The sequence below is a fragment of the Bufo gargarizans genome, chromosome 2 (assembly GCF_014858855.1).
Source record: "Bufo gargarizans isolate SCDJY-AF-19 chromosome 2, ASM1485885v1, whole genome shotgun sequence".
Classification (NCBI taxonomy): domain Eukaryota; kingdom Metazoa; phylum Chordata; class Amphibia; order Anura; family Bufonidae; genus Bufo; species Bufo gargarizans.
In genome coordinates this window covers 617,962,228-617,986,255 of record NC_058081.1, presented here as the reverse complement: position 1 = coordinate 617,986,255, position 24,028 = coordinate 617,962,228, and the positions used below count along the sequence as shown (strand labels likewise).

General features: G+C 43.8%; 1 protein-coding gene across 1 annotated transcript in view; it reads left to right on the top strand.

The window, feature by feature from the left end:
• Positions 1-4,525, top strand: part of LOC122928839 (nicotinamide N-methyltransferase-like) — a 52,884-nt gene extending 48,359 nt beyond the window's left edge. The window contains exon 3 of the mRNA XM_044282106.1: positions 1,682-4,525. Within this exon, the coding sequence (XP_044138041.1) occupies positions 1,682-2,105 (424 nt within the window). The 3' untranslated portion in view covers positions 2,106-4,525. The remainder of the gene's footprint in view (positions 1-1,681) is intronic.
• The last annotated feature ends 19,503 nt before the right edge of the window (positions 4,526-24,028 follow it).

The following is a 24,028-nucleotide window of genomic DNA, read 5'->3' as shown; positions in this document are numbered from 1 at the left end:
CACCTTTTTTTACCCAGACCCACTTGGCTCTTGAAGATCCAGTGGGTCTGATGTCTGTATAATACAGTACAGTACACTATATAGTGTATTGTACTGTATTTTACTTATACTTTGTCTGAACAGATCTATGCCTTTAGCACAGATCTGTTCAGCACCATGGACAGCAGGATGCCTGAGAAGTCGTCCTGTTGCCATGGGAACCTGCAGAAAGCGCTGCAAACCGCAGGTCTGAATTGACCTGCGGTTTGCGGCGATCGCCGATGCGGGGGGTCATATGACCCCCCTGGTGTTGTGACAGGATTCCCGCTGAATGATTTCAGCGGTCATCCTGTTCCAATTAACCCCCGCATTTCCGCAATCCTGTTTTAAACTCATGACGTACCGGTACATCATGGGTCCTTAAGGACTCGGCAAAACATGCCGTACCGGTACGTTATGCGTCCCTAAGGGGTTAACAGTGACTTTCACAGTGACTGCCCCTTTAACAGGGACTTTCACAGTGACCACTTCTTTAGCAGTGACTTTCACAGTGACCGCCCCTTTAACAGGGACCTTCATAGCGTCCGCCCCTTTAATAACAGTGACCTCCACAGTGCCCGCCCATTTAATAACAGTGACCTCCACAGTGCCCGCATATTTAATAACAGTGACCTCCACAGTGTCTGACCTCCACTGTGCCCGCCCCTTTAAAACAGTGACCTCCACATTGCCCGCCCCTTTAAGCAGTAAAAAAAATGGATAAGTTGTTATGGAAACCTGGAGTAAAACTGTGTTTATAGCAGTTGGGATTTGAAGAGAAAGACTTGCAGGCTTGTATTGGGGGGGCTCATTTTTGGGGGATATCTCAGGAACGGTACATCCTAGAGAGCTGAGACCCGATCTAAAACCTTCACGGACACCTGATATACCTGTGTGCCAAATTTGGTGAAGATAGACAGACAGAAACTCATTTATATATATATATATATATATATATATATTACTAATACTTAGTGCACCAATCACTAATAAGTAGTCAGACCTGTTAAAATCTGAAGTTGCACGTATTGCGCCAAAATATTAGCATAATTAGTGCCGATTTCGCAATTGCAAATATATTGGAGTAGTCTATCTGCATATAAAGCTATTGTAATGTTCTGCCGTGCCAACTATTTTCTCCAGTTTTAGTAAACTTTTAGCAGCTTGAAAAATGTAGCTATAGAGATCCACGCCTTTATTTTGCACGCATTAAATAATCTTGAATTCGCAAATATATGACGAATATTCTACCAAATATTTGCGAAATATCGCAAATTTGAATATTGCCCCTGCCGCTCATCACTACTCAAGAATAGGACCCTACTACATACATGCATTGTGCATTGCTCTCTCCATTCAGTACTACAGTACTTCCAGATATAACCGAGTAAGCATACCCAGCTATTTTCAGAAGTGCCATAGCAGTTAGAAAGAAACATACAAGAGCGGCTATGACTCCATTTGGGGCAATGTACATGAGGTCCTTTTCTAGTGATAGGTGTGGTTTCAAAAGGAAGAACCCGCACCTATTGGACATTTAAGACATATCATGTGCATATGCCCTAAACGTACAGATGGGAATAACCATTTAACTACTTAAATGATGTAATATTAATTTAGGCTCTGGGCTATTAAATGTCTTACTTTCTCACATTTTTTGCAGTGATGAATTACAGGAGAAGAATGAAAAATTGAAATCAGCAATTCATCAAATAGTAAAATGTGACCTTGAGAAGCCAAATATCACAGGTCTGATAGTCTTACCACCAGCAGATTGTGTCATCAGCGCTTGGCTCCTGGATGTTGTCTGCAAAGAGAAAGAAGATTACAACAGATATCTCTCGAAGTTATCAGGTTTACTAAAACCTGGAGGACACCTCATATTAATTGGGGTTGTAGATGCAACATTTTTCACAAATAAGAAAGAAAGGTTCCATGTATTCAACTATAATGAGAGGTTTGCCAGGGAGGCTGTAGAGGGAGCAGGCTTTGTTATTGATTGTTGTCAGGTTAAGGAAAGAACAGCTGTTAGTGACCTTGCTGACTATAAGAGCATGATACTCATTGCAGCTCACAAGGGGCAGTAGAGCTGAGTAGAAACTTACAATTTAAGTAACTGAAATAAACCATTTTTATGGCGTATATCTTATGCAGATTCTGTCGCATGCGTTGTGACAGAATCTGCAACTTCTTCCCCATTCATGCCAGGTCTCAAAAAGTGGGCATGGTGTGGGTAGGAAGGCCGGCCTGTCTCATTTATCATTTTCTATGCCTGGTTTAGGCATAGAAAATGGTTTAAATGTAAGACTGCAAGGAAACTGCCTTACATCAGGTGGTGGATAGGCCAAAATTATGTAGAGGCTATGCTCCTAATGCCTCATTCACATTTCAGTGTTTTTGGGCAGTGATTTTCATCAGTGATTGTGAGCCAAAACCAGGTGCAGCTCTAAACACAGAACAGGTGCAGATCTTTCCCTTAGGCCTCATTCAGACAACCATATGAATGGGAATCCATTCCCGGCATCCGTTCCGCAATTTTATGGAAGGGGTGCGGACCCATTCATTTTAATGGGGCCGCAAAAGCTGGGGACACCGTGTGCGGTCCACATCCGTAGTCCTGTTCTGCTGTCCCACAAAACAGATAGAGCATGTCCTACTGCAGACAAGAATAGGCATTTCTATCATAGTGTTGGCCATGTGGGGTCTGCAAAATTTGGAACGCACACCGCCGGTATTCTTGTTTTGCGGACCCGCAATTTGCGGAACACAAAACACTACGGCCGTATGAATAAGCCCTTATACCTTATATCTGTGGAGGCTCCAATCCTTGTTTTGGCTCACATTCACTGATGGAAATCACTGATGCAAACACTGACGTGTGAATGAGGCTTAAGTCTTTATGTCAAGAGCACACAGTGTATGTAAAGCTTTAAACCAGGATTAAAAAGAATCTGTCACCAATTTTATGCTGGCCTTTCTGAGAGAAGCATTAACTGCCAAAGAGATGTTAGTTTAAATAAGGGGGCACTTACTTGTATTTAGCATGCGTTTTTCTTAAAATGTCTATTAGACGTCTTCAGTGCAAGTCAAGTGATGAAGTCTCCTTTAGACAGTTTAAGGAGTCCTTGTATTCAGGAGGACCTCTCAGCTCTCCTCATCAACCACCACTAGTTGACAGTGTTTATCCTATTCACACTATATAAAGAGAGCAATCAATTGTGGGCAGGGGAGAGGCCGGACAGAGCAGAAGAATATCCAGTTTCCAGCACTTGTCACATATGTTTGGTTAAACAAATTAAATGACCAAACATTTTACCAGCTTTTGCTTCTCCCAAATAGCAACAAGGTGACAGATTTGCTTTAATAATGAACCAGGATTTCTTCTATAATCTTATTTACCAAAATAATTTATAGAGAAACCTTTTGCTTGAGCAGAGTCTATGTTATCGAACCATAATCAGGTTCCACTGATTATTATGTGAAATCCAAATTAGTAGAGTTACGAGGCATAATCAGTGTCCAACAAGATGATTCCACGTTAATGAAGCAGGGTGTAAAATGACATAATACTTACAGATAACGTTGGCAGATACATGCCAACCTTCATAAACCATAATCATGACATTTGACATTTACACTCATCCTAAACTATGTTGTCTCCTTGTTCACTCTTTGGCTGCAGGTCCAGAGCTGGCATGCTTCCCAGAATCATGACTAGATAGTCTGCAGAGCATCTGCAGACTATTTCAAGGCTAAAGATGACAGATGAATATAATTTTAAAAGGAAGTTAATACTGAAACAACATATAATATGATGCGGTGATCTGCATGAGCCCTAAGGCATAAAGGTGGCTTCACACTCTACAAATTGTGTGGCAAAAAATTCTGCAACTGAAAATTAGTTCCATTCATTTGAATGAGGCAGCAAGCACATGGATTTCTGCAAGCCCCGTTAAGGTAAAAGGGACTGATTTGCAGTTGCAGAATTTTCTGCCGCGTATGAAGGCACACTAATAGTTTCATAATTACATTTATAAGAAAAGTGGATTCTTCATTTTCTCATTCAGAGCTTCAACCCTCTGCTGCCACCACTAGAGGGAGCTTAGGAGCTCAGATTATGTTATTGAATTCTACGATAGTTGTACACAAGCTTCTCCAGAATTTTGCCACTAAAATCCATGGCTAAAAATTGAATTAGTAAAGCATTGATGAAAATATAGAAAACAGAATGGTACAAGATTGGAAATTTCTTGCTCCTTACAGTTCTTAATATGCACACAATGATTTTGGTCACTGAAGCATACATTTTTTACAATGAAATATTAAATTAGTTGGTTAAGATTAATTAGATTAATAGCTTTTTCACTCATTTTAGTTTTAAGGTTTTCTTTGGACTGTTAATAGTTTCAGGACCTGGTTTGATCGCATGGTGCATTATGGGATATTATAAGGCCACTTGCATTATATAAATATTGCAATAAAGGGAATTATGTAGCATTAAACTGTGTGCTTTTCTTGGGTATTGTTGTTCTTTTCTTACTTTTTAGGGCTCATGCACACAACCGTTGTTTTTTTTGCGGATCGGACGCTTAAGCATTTACTTCAATGTCATATTGCGGACAAGGATAAGAAAGTTCTATAGAGGGTTGGATGTTCCGTTCTGCAAAATGAGAACGTTCTATAGAGGGTTGGATGTTCTGTTCTGCAAAATGCAGAATGAACATGGGTGGTATTTATGTTTTGCAGCTCTGCAATTTGGGCACCACAAAAACGGCTATGGCTGTTTTTATGAGCCCTAAGCATGAAATTTCATAAGCCTTTTGCAACATTATGGGTTTATATTAAAAAAAATATGTGCCATTTGCATTTTCGCAGTACTCAGTGGCATAACTACAGGGGTAGAAGGGAAAGTAGCTGCTTTGGGGCCAGAGTGGAGAAGGGGCCTTGCAGCAGTGTCTTTCCAGTACTATTTAGATAAAGAACAGAAAAGAAAATTTGGAAGTTAATTCAGACCCGTAGGGATCACAATGTATCCCAAAGGAATGAAAAATTGGGCGCCGACAGGGGTGGTGTTGAAATGGTAATAGCAAAAGGGGAGGTGAGGCAGCTCAAAGGGTGTTTGTGACTACAGACACTTGAAGGATAATGAACAGGTGTATAGGGTAATAATCTACAGTGTTGGAGAGTCCATCACTTGTAGTTTAGACCCCAAAAAATAATAAAAGAGAGAGAGCGCCAGACCTCGTTTCAAGTACAGTTAAAAAGGAGTAAAGAATACCACTGGACAGTGATAGTTACTACAATGAGCAGAAAAGGAAGCAATGGTGTGAAACCTAGATGGTGGGTGCTCCAGGTGGAAGACCCTAAGTATACCCTGCTCCGCAGGAGAGACCGTCTAACAGCCCAATAGTCAAATGACGATGTGGTTGACAAAGATGGAAACTGATAAAAATGAATGAAAATTAATATGAAAGGATAAATTACAAATGAAATATAAAAGGTAAATAATAGAAGTGAGAGATGCCCAACACAGGACAAAATCACACTCTTAAATAACACTCACTTCACTGGGGGGGTAGTCACCAGGATAAGCATAAAACACCTGTGACTTGAACCCCCCCGGCCAGGATCGCATGTAGAGTCGTAGTGATGAAGGCAGCAGGTAGTCTGGTGCTTCTGATCAATCACCTTTATTGTGAAAAAATGGCTCAACGCATTTCGGGGACAATAGATCCCCTTCTTCAGGAGCATTACATAGTCAAGTAGTAGTAAGACAAACAATTTATACATCATTGGCCCTCAAAAAGGCGCGTTTTTCAAAACCGGAAGTGGTAAAGCCGTACTTCCGGTATTTGGAACGCATATGTGTTCCACAATCGAATGGATGGATGAATCTAAAAAATATAAAAAAGTGTATGTATAATTAAATGTAAATACAAATATAAGTATATCGTCTTGGTCATTTTTGCTGATGACACAAAGATATGTAACAGGGTTGATGTTCCTGGAGGGAAACGCCAAATGGAAAAGGATTTAGGAAAACTAGAAGAATGGTCAGAACTCTGGCAACTGAAATTTAATGTGGATAAGTGCAAGATAATGCACCTGGGGCGTAAAAACCCAAGAGCAGAATATAGAATATTTGACACAGTCCTGACCTCAGTATCTGAGGAAAGGGATTTAGGAGTAATTATTTCAGAAGACTTAAAGGTGGGAAGACAATGTAATAGAGCAGCACGAAATGCCAGCAGAATGCTTGGATGTATAGGGAGAGGTATAAGCAGTAGAAAGAGTGAAGTGCTTATGCCGCTGTACAGAACACTGGTGAGACCTCACTTGGAGTATTGTGCGCAGTACTGGAGGCCATATCTCCAGAAGGATATAGATACTCTAGAGAGAGTTCAGAGAAGAGCTACTAAACTAGTACATGGATTGCAGGATAAAACTTACCAGGAAAGGTTAAAGGACCTTAATATGTATAGCTTGGAAGAAAGAAGAGACCGAGGGGATATGATAGAAACTTTTAAATACATAAAGGGAATCAACTCGGTAAAGGAGGAGAGCATATTTAAAAGAAGAAAAACTACCACAAGAGGACACAGTTTTAAATTAGAGGGGCAAAGGTTTAAAAGTAATATAAGGAAGTATTACTTTACTGAGAGAGTAGTGGATGCATGGAATAGCCTTCCTGCAGAAGTGGTAGCTGCAAATACAGTGAAGGAGTTTAAGCATGCATGGGATAGGCATAAGGCTATCCTTCATATAAGATAGGGCCAGGGACTATTCATAGGATTCAGATATATTGGGCAGACTAGATGGGCCAAATGGTTCTTATCTGCCGACACATTCTATGTTTCTATGTTTCTATGTCATAATAGATAATGCAAACTAGATGCATGTAGATATATGTGTACAGCAGAGGGGCCGGATCGAGCCTGTCAGACCGGATGGGGTCCCACTTCCGCCCCGTGGAACGCATAACGATGCGTCTCACCAGAAGGAAGTAGAGGTGGACTGCTAGGTGGTGATAACTTACAATAGTTAGAACAAATGTCCGGCTCGGCTCCTTGGGGTGCCGCTGGTAGCTCCACCATCCTGCGGCGTCCCGGACCGGAAGTAGGGCCGACTTCCGCTCGGTGGAACGCACCTACTGCGTTCCAACAGAGACAGGAGCCGGGGTTTCCGGTCCACGGCAACGAGGCTCTGGTGGAACGCACAGCGAGAGCCAGTAGGAGCCTGTGGTGGTCTGCACATGCAAGTTGAAGAACCAGTGTTGTGGGCACAAAACTGGTTATAAACAACAACATAATATGCTAAAGGTGAATATAAAAAATATATATATATAAAAAAGGCATATAAGAAAAAGAGAAGAAGCATGTGTGCTCACAGCAAATTGATGCGCACATATATACATATATATGAATAAAATATATACATTCAAAATGCTAACTATAATTAAATACAATATAATTCAATTCATATTCCTGTAAAAAATTATTGATGATGAATTAATAAATAATAAATAAATACGATGGATCATACATTAAATTGGGTAATGAAGGAGAGAATATAGGGAGTATATAATAATATAAAAAATATATATACGAGACCTACATGTAGAAGTTAAATATAGAAGTTGTCAATAATGAATGAATGATAATGAATAATAAATAGATGCATAAATACGATGGGTAAAATATTAAATTAGGAGAGAATATAAGGAGTATATAATAATATAGAAAAAATATAAAAAAAACACATAGAAAAACGAGGACTACAAATGGAAATTATATATAGATATTGTCATATGACATTCCTCTTCGGGCATTAGTCCCCTAATGGAGGTGGTAAGTCCAGGTAATGGACATAGTGTATCGATGGAATATACTAGATACATAATTCAAAAAAGTTGATTTCGAAATTGATAGTTAGAGTTTTGGATATTGAATATTTAGGTTTTGTATATGGATGGAGAATGGCCAGACATCTTAGTGGTTGGACTTTAGTAGTTGGAGTGTTCCAAGGTTTCGTTCAGTCCGAACGGGGTCAGAGTATTTAATTTAAAAATCCAAAACATCTCCTTACGGCAGAGAGTTTGGTAGGAATGAGGTACCCACTCTAATGGCGTGACACGAAGTGAACTCGGGTCCCCATCATGATGGATTGAGAAATGCCGGGAGACGCTGTGGGTTACCACTTTACGGTGGATATTTGAACGACGTTCGTTCATCCGTTCGCTTAAGGATTGTGTAGTGCGACCTACATAGTAGATATGGCAAGAGCAATACAATAAGTAGATAACAAACGATGTACCACAATTCATTTATTGTCGCAGGGGGATCGTACCTTCCAACTTAATGAGGGATAGCACTTTGGTATTATGGGAAATCATGGCGCAACATTTGCACCGGGCCTTCCCACATCTGAAAGACCCTACCCTAGTGGGGTGGGCTGTATTTCCTAGGAATTTCTCAATGGTGGTTGGTTTTACTGTCTTGCCAATTTTAGGACATGAGGGGGCCAGAATTTCTTGTGCAGACTTGTGCAGACCACCACAGGCTCCTACTGGCTCTCGCTGTGCGTTCCACCAGAGCCTCGTTGCCGTGGACCGGAAACCCCGGCTCTTGTCTCTGTTGGAACGCAGTAGGTGCGTTCCACCGAGCGGAAGTCGGCCCTACTTCCGGTCCGGGACGCCGCAGGATGGTGGAGCTACCACCGGCACCCCAAGGAGCCGAGCCGGACATTTGTTCTAACTATTGTAAGTTATCACCACCTAGCAGTCCACCTCTACTTCCGCCCGCTGGTGAGACGCATCGTTATGCGTTCCACGGGGCGGAAGTGGGACCCCATCCGGTCTGACAGGCTCGATCCGGCCCCTCTACTGTACACATATATCTACATGCATCTAGTTTGCATTATCTATTATGACCAAGACGATATACTTATATTTGTATTTACATTTAAACATACATACACTTTTTTACATTTTTTAGATTCATCCATCCATTCGATTGTGGAACGCATATGCGTTCCAAATACCGGAAGTACGGCCTTACCACTTCCGGTTTTGAAAAACGCGCCTTTTTGAGGGCCAGTAATGTATAAATTGTTTGTCTTACTACTACTTGACTATGTAATGCTCCTGAAGAAGGGGATCTATTGTCCCCGAAATGCGTCGAGCCATTTTTTCACAATAATGGTGATTGATCAGAAGCACCAGACTACCTGCTGCCTTCATCACTACGACTCTACATGCGATCCTGGCCGGGGGGGTTCAAGTCACAGGTGTTTTATGCTTATCCTGGTGACTACCCCCCCAGTGAAGTGAGTGTTATTTAAGAGTGTGATTTTGTCCTGTGTTGGGCATCTCTCACTTCTATTATTTACCTTTTATATTTCATTTGTAATTTATCCTTTCATATTAATTTTCATTCATTTTTATCAGTTTCCATCTTTGTCAACCACATCGTCATTTGACTATTGGGCTGTTAGACGGTCTCTCCTGCGGAGCAGGGTATACTTAGGGTCTTCCACCTGGAGCACCCACCATCTAGGTTTCACACCATTGCTTCCTTTTCTGCTCATTGTAGTAACTATCACGGTCCAGTGGTATTCTTTACTCCTTTTTAACTGTACTTGAAACGAGGTCTGGGGCTCTCTCTCTTTTATTATTTTTTGGGGTCTAAACTACAAGTGATGGACTCTCCAACACTGTAGATTATTACCCTATACACCTGTTCATTATCAGTACTATTTAGGGCAGGCAGGCCCCCAGTGTGACTGTATCTGAAGGGGACCAGCGTGGCCTGAAATGTACTAGAAAAAGTATACATACCAGTAGGAAGGACCTTTAGAATCCAGTAATGGTAGGCCAAAGGACCTAATGTAATCATGTCACATGATCATAGGGCCTTTAGCCTGCTATTTTAGCATTCAAAAGGTACTTTAGCCTTCAAAAGACATCAGAGGAGAAGGAGAATGGAGAACCTTCAGCCTGTAAGTAAATATCTGTGTGTATATACAGTATATATATATATATATATATATATATATATAGTGACACAGTGAAGGGTTGTGTCTGGTAAGGCAGGTATTTTCCTCCCAGCATGTGCAGCGCTGGGCTGGTTTTCAGCCAGTTGAGGTCAAATACCGGACCGGAGTGCAGGTCCGGGTTTTGGCAGCACCTCGCTGTCCTTAAATAGGCAGCTACGCTTAGCAGAGTTGTCTTTGTTTTGGGATCTGAGGCTTGGTGCCGTGCTGGAGAGCTGAGAGCCGCATGCTGGTGAAACAGGCCCCCTAAAGCCTGCTGTAGACTACTGGAGGCAGAACTGCCAGCAAGGTGACTTGTGTTAAATAAAATTTCCATTGTGTGTGAACTAACACCAAGAGTGCAAAGTTACGTGCTGTTTTGTGCAACTGCCTGACGTTTAGAGTAAAGAACTTGTATTTTGCCTCTGTACTGCGGCCGCTTAACGTATCTACCAGAGTGAAACCCCAAAATTGGTGGACGATGCGGGCAAGAGCAGTGAGAGTGGCGTGAACGTCAATATTTTTGGATTCTGCATTTTTCAGGTACGGTTGTATGTCGTACATTAAGCCAGCTATATTATAACCCGTGCCCCACGACAAAATGGAGGCTGTTGTGAAGGCGCTCATGGAGGCTAATCTGCAGCAGCTAGAGACAAACCTGCAGCAACGCAAGACTAATAAGCAGAAGCAGGAGTCTAACCATTTGCAGCTACAACATGTGATGGCTTTGCAGGCGACAGGAGCAACCCCGAGTGTCCACGATGCCCGGAAAGAAGACCGTGCCATGATTCCTAAGATTACCCCTGCAGACAACATCGAAACCTACCTGGCGATGTACGAGAAAGTGGCCATCAGGGAAAATCTACCCCGTGACCAGTGGGCTGAGGTCATCGCTACATTTCTGGCATCCGATTCCCAGCGGGTGTATTTAGACTTGCCAGACGATCAAGCGGACGACTACCAAAAATTAAAGGGTGAGATTTTGGCAAGACTGGGGGTAAATGTGTTGGACCGGCCACATCAGTGGGGGTTTAAGCTGGCTGCACCTGCAAGGACGCAGTATTATGACTTACTCCACCTCTTGCAAAAGTGGCTACAGTCCCACGGCTATGCTGGATAGACTATTGGCTAATATGTTCTGGAGGACTCTGCCACCCCTTCTCCGGCACTGGATCGGCCAGGTGTCTCCTGGCAACGCCCTAGAAATGGTGGACCTGGTGGAGCGCTACGAGGCTACTAAGACTGTTACAGGGGGTTCTTTGGGGGCAGTCAACCCCATATATCTCCATACCAGACCCGGAAACTTGTACCAACCAAACCCACCCAGGGTGTACCATCTAGGGGACTGACTCCGATAGTCTGCTGGCGGTGTCAGGAGCCGGGCCATGTAAGAGCTTACTGTCCACATCAGGAAAAAACCCATGGATACTAACTATGGCTACCTGAAGTCACTATATGCCAGGAAGCTGTGTGCAGCAGGTACCCCAAAAACTCTAAACCACCTGTGCCAAGTCGAGGTAGGAGACACTCCAGCGGAGGCTCTGCTGGACTCAGGGAGTCTGTTGTCCCTAGTAAGGGCTCCCCTGGTATGGTCAGTGGAGTATACTGGCCGAAAAGTATGGGTCATGTGCATCCATGAAGACTTAAAAGACTATCCCACCGCCCTGGTGTCTCTACCCACAGGGGCTGGCAGATGGACTCACAAAGTGTTAGTTTCGCCAAATCTACACTATGAACTTATAATAGGGAGAGAATTCCCGGGCTTCCCTGCACTGTGGCCTGCTATGAGAGTGACTGATACCCATGAGACAGGGGTAACTCTAGCAGAGTGGCCCGGCTCAGGGGGGAGACCAGAACCCTGGGAACCTAAGACCGAAGGGCCAGCAGTAGTGGTGAGCATCACTCCGGTGAAAGAGGGGGAGACAACCCCGCTAAGCGTGATGGTGGGAGATGTGGATGACTTGCCGCCGCGTCCTGAATTGGCAGACCTCAATGTTTCCGGGGATAATTTTGGTACCGCCTAATGTCGGGACTCAACCCTATCATGCGCCTGGGAAAATGATTCCCCGCTTTGTGGTTCATCAGGATATATTGCATCAGGTAAACCAACTATAGGGTGAGCCTACTGAACAATTTGTGGTCCCCAAAACTTATCACAAGCTTGTGTTAGATCTAGCCCACCAACACCTCGGGGGTCACCTGGGGCTGCAGAAAAATCAGGATTGTATTCTACAGTGGTTTTACTGGGCCAGCATATTCAAAGAAGTGGAAGCGTTTTGTAAGTCTTGCCCAACCTCCAGGATAACTGGCCCCCAGCCACATTTCTGTAGTCCCCTAGTACCTCTCCCAATTATCAAAGTACCGTTTGACCGAATAGCTATGGACCTCATAGGCCCAGTACCGAAGTCCGCCAAAGGGCATCAATATATCTTAGTAATTCTAGACTACGCCACTCGGTACCTAGAGGCGGTGCCACTGCGACATACATTGGCCAAACTCATAGCTAAGGAGTTAGTAGGACTACCGAAAGAGGTTCTGACCAACCAAGGGACCCCTTTTATGTCTAAGGTGATGAGGGAACTCTGTAAGTTGCTGCACATAAAACATCTACGGACGTCCGTTTACCATCTGCAAACGGACTGTCTGGTAGAACAGTTTAACCAAACATTAAAAAATATGTTGAAAAGGGTAGTGTCTAAAGATGGGAAGGACTGGGACCTCCTTCTGCCCTATCTTATGTTCGCAGTGCGAGAGGTACTCCAGGCCTCTACTGGGTTCTCACTCTTCGAACTGCTATATAGCAGACACCCTCGAGGTCTCTTGGACGTGGCCAAAGAGGCGTGGGAACAACAACCCACTCCACATAAAAGTGTCATTGAGTACATTACCCAGATTAAAGATCGTATAGAGACATTGTTGCCACTTGTTAGGGAGCATAGGGAGGAAGCTCAGTGAGCCCAGAGTCGGGTATATAATCGGCAGGTGAGGGTCCGGATCTTTAACCCGGGTGATCCGGTTTTGGTTCTGGTGCCGACCGTGGACAGTAAGTTCCTGGCTAGGTAGCAGGAACCCTACGAGTTACTTGAGAAAATTGGAGATGTAAACTACAAGGTACACCAGCCAGGGTGACAAAAGCCGGAGCAGGTTTACCTTGTGAATTTACTCAAACCGTGGAAAGATAGGGAAACCTACAGATGCAAGAAAAAGTATGTGAACCCTTTGGAATGATATGGATTTCTGCACAATTTCCCATGACCAGTTTTCTAGCATGATCTTAAACTCATGCAACTGCTCGGGCGTCATTGAGTCCATCAAACTGATTAGGCTTAGCCCATGATGGTAGTTTGGGCTGCGTTGAAACGCCGACTCCGCCCCCTCCCAGCGGCGAATCAAGTCAGCACCAAACTCCATCTGATGTTGGGCAAAACGTTCTAGAGCGTCGGAAACGACCTCTACAAGGTTTGCATAATCAGCTCAATTTGGCCTACCGGATCTCTGCCCGGTCACCAGGGCTCTAAAATTTTGACGAAAACCTAAGAGCCTCTGTTGAGCGGATGGACCCGGTAGGGGACCCGGATTATCCTGAGCCGATACATGAGGGACAGGAGGGCTGGCGCTTGCGACCTGTTCCGGTTCCGCCTCAAGAGGTTGGTCAGGCTCCCGAGTGCTGCTGGCACTTCTGTAGGAAAAAAATAAGGAAAGTTAGGAATTGTTCTTTAAATTAAATATCCATGTTCTATGCTATGTCTACCGTATACCATAGGGGGCTGGCCAAAACAGGGGAGCCAAATGCTCCACTGTCTCAGACAGCCCCTTACAGTCAGACGGAGAGTAAAGTTTTGCCTCTGACTGTAGGGGGCTGGCCAAAACAGGGGAGCCAAACGCTCCACTGTCTCAGACAGCCCCTTACACTCAGACGGAGAGAACAGTTGTCCATCTGACTGTAGGGGGCTGGCCAAAACAGGGGAGCCAAACGCTCCACTGTCTCAGACAGCCCCTTACACTCAGACGGAGAGAACAGTTGTCCATCTAACTGTGGGGGGCTGGCCAAAACAGGGGAGCCAAACGCTCCACTGTCTCAGACAGCCTCTTACACTCAGACAGAGAGAACAGTTGTCCATCTGACTGTGGGGGGCTGGCCAAAACAGGGGAGCCAAACGCTCCGCTGTCTCAGACAGCCCCTTACACTCAGACGGAGAGAACAGTTGTCCCTCTGACTGTAGGGGGCTGGCCAAAACAGCGGAGCCAAACGCTACCCTGTCTCAGACAGCCCCTTACACTCGGACGGAGAGAAAAGTTGTCCATCTGACTGTGGGGGGCTGGCCAAAACAGGGGAGCCAAATGCTCCACTGTCTCAGACAGCCCCTTACACTCAGACGGAGAGAAAAGTTTTCCCTCTGACTGTAGGGGGCTGGCCAAAACAGGGGAGCCAAATGCTCCACTGTCTCAGACAGCCCCTTACACTCAGACGGAGAGAACAGTTGTCCATCTGACTGTGGGGGGCTGGCCAAAACAGGGGAACCCAACGCTCCGCTGTCTCATACAGCCCCTTACACTCAGACGGAGAGAACAGTTGTCCCTCTGACTGTAGGGGGCTGGCCAAAACAGCGGAGCCAAACGCTACCCTGTCTCAGACAGCCCCTTTACATTTTATATTTTTAACAGTTGTTAAAAATATTTACCTTCTTGGTGCCATTGCCTTTTGTAGGAACCCCAAGGCTGCCGTATGGATGTAGGTGGTCCCTGAGGTTCCTCCGGAGCCACTCGGGGCCTGACCCTCCTTGTTATAATCCCTTCTGAAGCGGTCCCAGGTAGATCGCCAACGCGTTGTAACCAGTTTGACTATAGAAAAAAACAATAAAAACTAAAATCAGCATGATGAAAGGAAAAGAACAATATTTTAATGTATTAAAATACATATTGTTTTACTTACCATATTTCTCCTGAGCCGCCGCATTTAGATCCCCCCAGATCTCGAAAATTTCAGCACAGATGTCCCTCCAGAGCCGTTGGGTCCGACGATGATCGGCGTGGTGGCGGTCGGAGTGGTCCCATAATGCTGGACGCGCCTCCACCAGTTGGATGAGGAGCAGATTATCGATGGTCGGAACCCCGAACTCCTCATCTTCCCTGGTGGAGCCTACGGAACCCTGAAAAAGAGGAAATACTAAATTTAATGTAAATCCTAATACAAAATGCAAATTAAAACTACTTAATTCAAGAGTTACACGTCTACGACCGCCACGCTCATTCCCGCGGACTCTGGAGGCGACTGGGGGATCCTCGCTGGCGGCTCTAGGTGCAGATTGCTAAAACCCCCCAAATTTTTTTAGAAGACTGTACTTAAATAGAAAAAAAAAAAGATATATATATATATATATATATACTTACTTCTTAACAGCCTCGGTCCAGGCTTGGTCCACCTCCCCTGGATGCTGGTGATGAGGCAGGTGAGCTGGCCCCAGCAGCGCCGGCCACTTCCGGAGAGCTCTCCGCAGATGAAGAAGAAATCTATAATAAGAGCACATACTGATTAATGCAACGAATCAAACAGTAAAAACTCCAAGTGTTAATTTTATGCTTACCGGCCACTGGATACGACGTCGCCTTCTGGGTGGGTTTTTCCAGTCTATTGTTGTCTTCTTTGATGACATCTGTACGCAACAGAATACCAGACAAAATGCAAATAACGTTAAAGGAACTTGTAGAGGACTATTTCCTCATATATCAACATTTTTTTTTTTTAATACTTACTTTTAAAAATATAGATTAGTGCTTGCCCACCGCAGATGTTTCTTTAAATAAAATGATTCACAAAATTAATCCGACAGGAGCCATAATCCCCCCCCCCAAGTGCCATAAACACCCCCAGAGACAGCAGCCCCACATAGTGCCAGCAGCCCCCCACAATGACATCAGGCCCCCAGTTCCAAACAACCTTCCCACAGTGCACTCAGCCCCCCCAATGCCAGCAGCCCCCACAGTACCAGCCAGAAACACACCCGCAGTACCAGCAGATCCCCCAGTTCCAGCCACAAACACCCCCGCAGTGCCAGCAGCAACCACAGTTTCAGCCACACCCCCCCCCCGCAGTGCCAGCAGATCCCACAGTTCCAGCCACAAAACCCCCTGCAGTGCCAGAAGCACTGCACAGTTCCAGCCACAAACACCCCTGCAGTGCCAGCAGCAACCACAGTTTCAGCCACACCCCCCCCCGCAGTGCCAGCAGACCCCACAGTTCCAGCCACAAAAACCCTTGCAGTGCCAGAAGCACCACACAGTTCCAGCCACAAAAACCCCTGCAGTGCCAGAAGCACCGCACAGTTCCAGCCACAAACACCCCTGCAGTGCCAGAAGCACCGCACAGTTCCAGCCACAAACACCCCCGCAGTGCCAGCAGCAACCACAGTTTTAGCCACACCCCCCCCCCCCCCCGCAGTGCCAGAAGCACCGCACAGTTCCATCCACAAACACACCCGCAGTGCCAGAAGCACCGCACAGTTTCAGCCACAAACATCATTGCAGTGCCAGCAGACCCCCTAGTTCCAGCCACCCCCCCCCCCCGCAGTGCCAGCAGCCCCCCCAGTGCCAGAAGCCCCCCATAAAGGCAGCCCCCACCACCAGTGCCAGCGGCCCCCACTGTTCCAGACACACACACCCCTTCCCAAGTGCCAGCAGCCCCCCCACCCTAGAAATAGAGAGATAGATAGATAGATAGATAGATAGACGATGAGGTGGAGGGACAGGAAGTTACTGGGCATGCACAGAGACATGAACGGTTTCTAACGGATACGTGTCAAAGCGGAGCCAGGACAGACGCATCGGTCCCCATTGACTTACATTGTAAGTCTGGACCGATCCGTTTGGCTCCGCACGGCCAGGCGGACACAAAAACGCTGCAAGCTGCGTTCGGGTGTCCGCCTGCTGAGTGGAATGGAGGCCAAACGGTGCCATACTGATGCATTCTTAGTGGATCCTTATCCACTCAGAATGCATGGGGGCTGGACGGATCCATTCGGGCCGCTTGTGAGAGCCTTTAAACGGAACTCACAAGCGGAGCCCCGAAAGCAAGTGTGAAAGTAGCCTAAGTCACAACAATAGACAATCACAGTCTGCTTAAACTAATAACACACAAAGAATTAAGTGTTACCATGTTTTTATTGAACACACCATGTAAACATTCACAGTGCAGGTGGTAAAAGTATGTGAACCCTTGGATTTAATAACTGGTTGAACCTTCTTTTAGCAGCAATAACTTCAACCAAACGTTTCCTGTAGTTGCAGATCAGACATGCACAACGGTCAGGAGTAATTCTTGACCATTCCTCTTTACAGAACTGTTTCACTTCAGCAATATTCTTGGGATATCTGGTGTGAATCGCTTTCTTGAGGTCATGACACAGCATCTCAATCGGGTTGAGGTCAGGACTCTGGCTAGGCCACTCCAGAAGGCGTATTTTCTTCTGTTCAAGCCATTTTGTTGTTGATTTACTTCTAGGCTTTGGGTCGTTGTCCTGTTGCAACATCCATCTTCTGTTGAGCTTCAGCTGGTGGACAGATGGCCTTAATTTCTCCTGCAAAATGTCTGGATAAACTTGGGAATTTATTTTTTCTTTTGATGAAAGCAATCCGTCCAGTCCCTGACACAGCAAAGCAGCCCCAAACCATGATGCCCCCACCACCATACTTCACAGTTGGGATGAGGTTTTGATGTTGGTGTGCTGTGCCTCTTTTTCTCCACACATAGTGTTGTTTCTTCCAAACAACTCAACTTTGGTTTCATCTGTCCACAGAATATTTTGGCAGTACTGCTGTGGAACATCCAGGTGCTCTTGTGCAAACTGTAAACGTGCAGCAATTTTTTGGGGACAAAACAACAGTGGCTTCCTCTGTGGTATCCTCCCATGAAATCCATTCTTGTTTAGTGTTTTACGTATCGTAGATTCACTAACATTGATGTTAGCATATGCCAAAGACTTTTGTAAGTCTTTAGATGACACTCTAGGATTCTTCTTCACCACATTGAGCAGTCTGCACCGTGCTCTTGCAGTCATCTTTACAGGACGGCCACTCCTAGGGAGAGTAGCAGCAGTGCTGAACTTTCTCCATTTATAGACAATTTGTCTTACCATGGACTGATGAACAGCAAGGCTTTTGGAGATACTTTTATAACCCTTTTTAGCTTTATGCAAGTCAACAATTCTCAATCGTAGGTCTTCTGAGAGCTCTTTTGTGCGAGGCATCATTCACATCAGGCAATGCTTCTTGTGAAAAGCAAACCTAGAACTGGTGTGTGTTTTTTATAGGGCAGGGCAGCTGTAACCAACACCTCCAATCACATCTCATTGATTGGACTCCAGTTGGCTGACACCTCACTCCAATTAGCTCTTGGAGATGTCATTAGTCTAGGGGTTCACATATTTTTTCCACGTGCACTGTGAATGTTTACATGGTGTGTTCAATAAAAACATGGTAACATTTAATTATATATGTGTTATTAGTTTAAGCAGACTGTGATTGTCTATTGTTGTGACTTAGATGAAGATCAGATCACAATTTATGACCAATTTGTGCAGAAATCCATATCATTCCAAAGGGTTCACATACTTTTTCTTGCAACTGTATATAGAAAACAGCCCATGGGCGGGTTTTCTAGGGGATGCAAGAGAGGTGGCTGCCACAGTAAAAATTGCTGACAGCCTCTCCTCTAAACAGACTCAGGAGGCCAGGGAGTTTGTTAGTCGGAACACGGATGGGTTCTCGGACCTCCCTAGATGCACTTCTATAATCCAGCATGACATTGTCACTGAGCCTCAGTCAAAAGTCAGATTAATACCATACCGGGTACCCGAGGCTCGGCAACAAACCATATCGGTGGAGGTGAAGCTAATGTTGCAGCTAGACGTCATTGAAAAGTCAAAAAGTGAGTGGGTCAGTCCTATAGTATTGATACCCAAGCCGGAGGAGATGTTGTGGTTTTGTAATGACTTTTGAAAACGTTACAGTTCGGGTTCGCTCAAACCTACTCGTTAAGTTTGGGTTCGTACCGAATTTTTGGATTTTTAGACCATGGACCTGAACCCGAACTCTTCAGTAAAAATCAACAAGCGTTTAACTCTTTTGCCCTTAGAAGCCATCACAGCCATGCCTACTAATGGCATGGCTGTGATTGGCCAGTGTAGCGCTACACGTCACTCTGCTCTTACTAGTGTAGGGATACGATGCTGCTGTGAGGGAGAGAATAGGAAAGAATCTGTTATTAGAAGTGCTTGTTAACTCAGCGATCTACAGCGATTTTGTTTTGTGGGTTCATTTTTTTTACCCTGTCCTGAGACCAGTGACACAGAAAAATAACGTTTATCCGTCTGTTATTTAGGTGGGCATCGGTGGCCATTTTGTGCAAGTTCAGTTCACCAGCACAGCATATGTGCATTTGTCACAGTCAAAATGTTTAAATACTGCAGTTATATTCTGGGTTTAAAAAAACACCCATTTTTCGCAAGACCCTACATCTGGGGCCTTTGCTGCATTTGTCACAGTGAAATACAAGCTTTAAATACTGCAGTAATATACTGGGCTTAAAAAAATGCCAATTTTTTGGAAGATAATACATTTTGGGTCCTTTGCTGAATTTTGTTTCAGTCAAATACAAACTTTAAATTCTGCAATTATATTCTGGGTTCAAAAAAACACCAATTTTTGGCAAGACCCAACATCTGGGTCCTTTGCTGCATTTGTCACAGTGAAATACAAGCTTTAAATACTGCAGTTATATACTGGGCTTAAAAAAACACAAATTTTTTGGAAGATAATACATTTTGGGTCCTTTGCTGAATTTGTGACATTCAAATACAAGCTTTAAATACTGCAATTATAATCTGGGTGTAAAAAAAACCCCTACATTTTGGGCCTTTGCTGCATTTCTGACAGTGAAATACAAGCTTTAAATACTGCAATTATATACTGGGTTTAAAAAAACACCAATTTTTTGCAAGACCCTACATTTTGGGTCCTTTGCTGAATTTTTGACAGTCAAATACAAACTTTAAATACTGCAGTTATATTCTTGTTTTAAAACAACACACATTTTGGGCTAGATAATACATTTGCAGCCTTTTCTGCATTTCTGGCAGTCCAATACAAGTGTTAGATACTGCTTGTAACGGATCTCCTGGCACCCCGACTGGGTACCTCCGTTGATGGATGCTCCTAGTGCTTCCCGAGGACTCCAAGCACTCCGCTCTACACCGTAACCACCACAGGAACAAGGAACAGAAACAGCTTTTACAAGAGCTAAGGGTTATAGCCAGGGGAGTATACAGCGTATAGCAATCCCCACACACATGAGACGAGGCTCTATTGTGAATCTAAAACAGGAACTCTTTATTGGGTTATTTTTCAGCCTTTTATGCAGGTCTCCTAGCAAGGGACACTCCCTCTGGGGACCTTGTAGAAGACTGTGACAGTTTATATATTAGCTAATCACATGCATTTACAGTATTGAAACCTTCCCAGCAATTGTACACAAAACCCTCTTCCCTCTGTCTGTAACGCAATTAAAAAAATACAATGTGCATTGTCTTTGATGCAATCAACAAAATACAATTGCCAAAACACAATAGGCTCTGCCTGTGATGCAATTACCAAACATAATGGGCTAACTTAATCACTCACAGGCAGAAAACACACATTTTTCCCAAAACACAGAAAACTCCTCAAAACCTCACATATCCCCATAATATACGTCCATGGATAGCTCTGATCTGGGTGAACAGTATATCCAAAAATCACCCAGATCCGAGCAGGGGATTCCAAATTCCATGGAAATTACATTTGGCCGACCGCAAGCATGGCTTTCCTGCCCAAAACAGTTCCACAGATTTAGGCTGTGCGGCCGGTCTGTCTTCTCCTTAAAAGTTAGTATATGGGCCATAATCCTGAGGCAAGAGGTTGGCAAACAGTCCCCTCCAAAACCCAGTGGCGAGGTTATTTTCGCCACTCTGTGGTTATATTCTGGGTTTAAAAAAACACAAATTTTTGCAATACCCTACATTTGTCGCCTTTGCTGCATTTGTCACTGTGAAATACAAGCTTTAAATACTGCAATTATATTATGGGTTTAAAAAACACATATTTTTGGCAATACCCTACATCTGGGGCCTTTGCTGCATTTGTCACAGTGAAATACAAGCTTTAAATACTGCAATTATATTCTGGGTTTTAAAAAAAACATACATTTTTGCAAAACCCTACATCTGGGTCTTTTGCTGCATTTGTCACAGTAAAATACAAGCTTTAAATACTGCAATTATATACTGGGTTTAAAAAAACACCCATTTTTTGCAATACCCTACATTTGGGGCCTTTGCTGCATTTGTCACTGTGAAATACAAGCTTTAAATACTGCAATTATATTATGGGTTTAAAAAACACATATTTTTGGCAATACCCTACATCTGGGGCCTTTGCTGCATTTGTCACAGTGAAATACAAGCTTTAAATACTGCAATTATATTCTGGGTTTAAAAAAACACACATTTTTGCAAAACCCTACATCTGGGTCTTTTGCTGCATTTGTCACAAACTTTTTGCAAGAACCTACATTTTGGGTCCTTTGCTGTATTTGTGACAGTCAAATACAAACTTTAAATACTGCAGTTATATTCTTGTTTTTAAAAAAAAACACACATTTTAGGCAAGATAATACATTTGTGGCCTTATCTGCATTTCTGGCAGTCCAATACAAGTGTTAGAACTGTTGTTATATTCTGGGTTAAAAAAAAAAACAATCATTTTTTGCAAGACCCTACATTTGGGTCCTTTGCTGCATTTCTGACAGTGAAATACATCTCAGATGTATGTAGATAACATAACCATATGATTTTAAATTGTTTAACTGTTTGGTATGTCTAAAACAAATTTCTATATGTTTTTATATCACGGGAGAAATGTTTGCACAGGTGCCTTGCATGGTTCTGATTGTTTTGGCGCCCAACCCACCTCCCCAGAACTCCTCTTGGGGGCGGGATAGCGGGAACTGGACCCTATTTCAGTGATCACCATGCAAGACACCTAGATCATGACTAAGGACACTAGTGTCCGAAACGCGTTGATTGCCTGGGATTAAGCGGGAGCATGTGCCACTGATTGCTGTATATATGAAAATTGCTGAATAAAGATTGGGAATTTTTTCTACGTCCACGCTTGTTGCCGGAGCCTCTCTTTTTTCAATTGAATCTACCACACGGACTGACTTGGGTCCGCCCCGTGCACAGCTACATTGGACATGTGAGGTGAGCTGGCTTTTCTTCCTTTGCATAAGCTTTAAATACTGCAATTATATTCTGGGTTAACTCCTTAAGGACAGGGCTCATTTTCACCTTAAGGACCAGGCCATTTTTTTCAAATCTGACCAGTGTCACTTTATGTCAAGATAACTTTTAAACGCTTTTACTTATCCATGCCATTCTGATATTGTTTTCTCGTCACATATTGTACTTCCTGACAATTAAGTAAAAAAAAATTATTTATAAGAAAATACCAAATTTACCAAATTTCAATTTCTCTACTTTTATAATAGATAGTAATACCTCCAAAAATAGTTAATACTTTACATTCCCCATATTTCTAATTCATGTTTGGATAATTTTGTAAATGACATTTTATTTTTTGGGGACGTTAGAAGGCTTAGAAGTTTAGAAGCAAATCTTGAAATTTTCCAAAACCTACTTTTTAAGTAGAGATGTCGCGAACATAAAATTTTCCGTTGGCGAACGCAAATTTCTGCAAATGTTTGCGAACGGGCGAACCGGGCGAACCGCCATTGACTTCAATAGGCAGGCAAATTTTAAAACCCACAGGGACTCTTTCTAGCCACAGTAGTGATGGAAAAGTTGTTTCAAGGGGACTAACACCTGGACTGTTGCATGCTGGAGGGGGATCCATGGCAAAACTCCCATGGAAAATTACATAGTTGACGCAGAGTTGGATTTTAACTCATAAAGGGCATAAATCACCTAACAATCCTAATTTTTTTTTATCAACGTGGTTTAAAACATCCAGTGTGTGTATACGATCAGGTATGAAGTTGTATCAATCAGGTAGTGTAAGGGTTACGCCCGCTTCACAGACATTGACAGACCAAACTACCCTTTTAATGCGCCGCAAACAACCGCAAACAGTCCATTTGCCCAACCGCAAACTTCCCTTTTGCACAAGGTTGGATACCAAGCTAGCCATGTCCCGTTGATGTCAATGAAGGTTTCTTCCTCCACCCAGCCACATACAACACCAAGGGTCCCCGAAAGGTGAATTGAATAGATTTTTCGAATGGGGGATGGTTAAAAAAACACTTGCTCCCTCCCCTTTGTTTGAATCCACGCCACGGTCATTGCGTCTGCGCCGTGCAATTAACTGTCACACCCGATATGAGTGGTATTTTCTGTAGTACTATTCTCATCAGTTTAATCCCTGTTACGTGATGTCCCCAATCTGGGGTCCATTTATTAAATAGATTTTTTGAACGGGGAGATGGTTAAAAAAAACGCTGGCTCTCTTCCCTTTGTTTGAATCCACGCCACGGTCACTGTGTCTGCGCCGTGCAATTTACTGTCACACCCGATATGAGTGGTATTTTCTGTAGTACTAGTCTCATCAGTTTAATCCCTGTTACGTAACGTCCCCAATCTGGGGTCCATTTATTAAATTGATTTTTCGACCGGGGAGATGGTTAAAAAAATGCTGGCTCCCTCCCCTTTGTTTGAATCCACGCCACGGTCACTGCGTCTGCGCAGTGCAATTTACTGTCACACCCGATATGAGTGGTATTTTCTGTAGTACTATTCTCATCAGTTTAATCCCTGTTACGTCCCCTATCCGGGGACGTGTGTCGAATTGATTTATCATTGTTGAATTAACGACATCCTGAAATAATTTTGTTCTGAGCTCTGTACTTGCTTTGTATTGGAATTGATGGGGATTT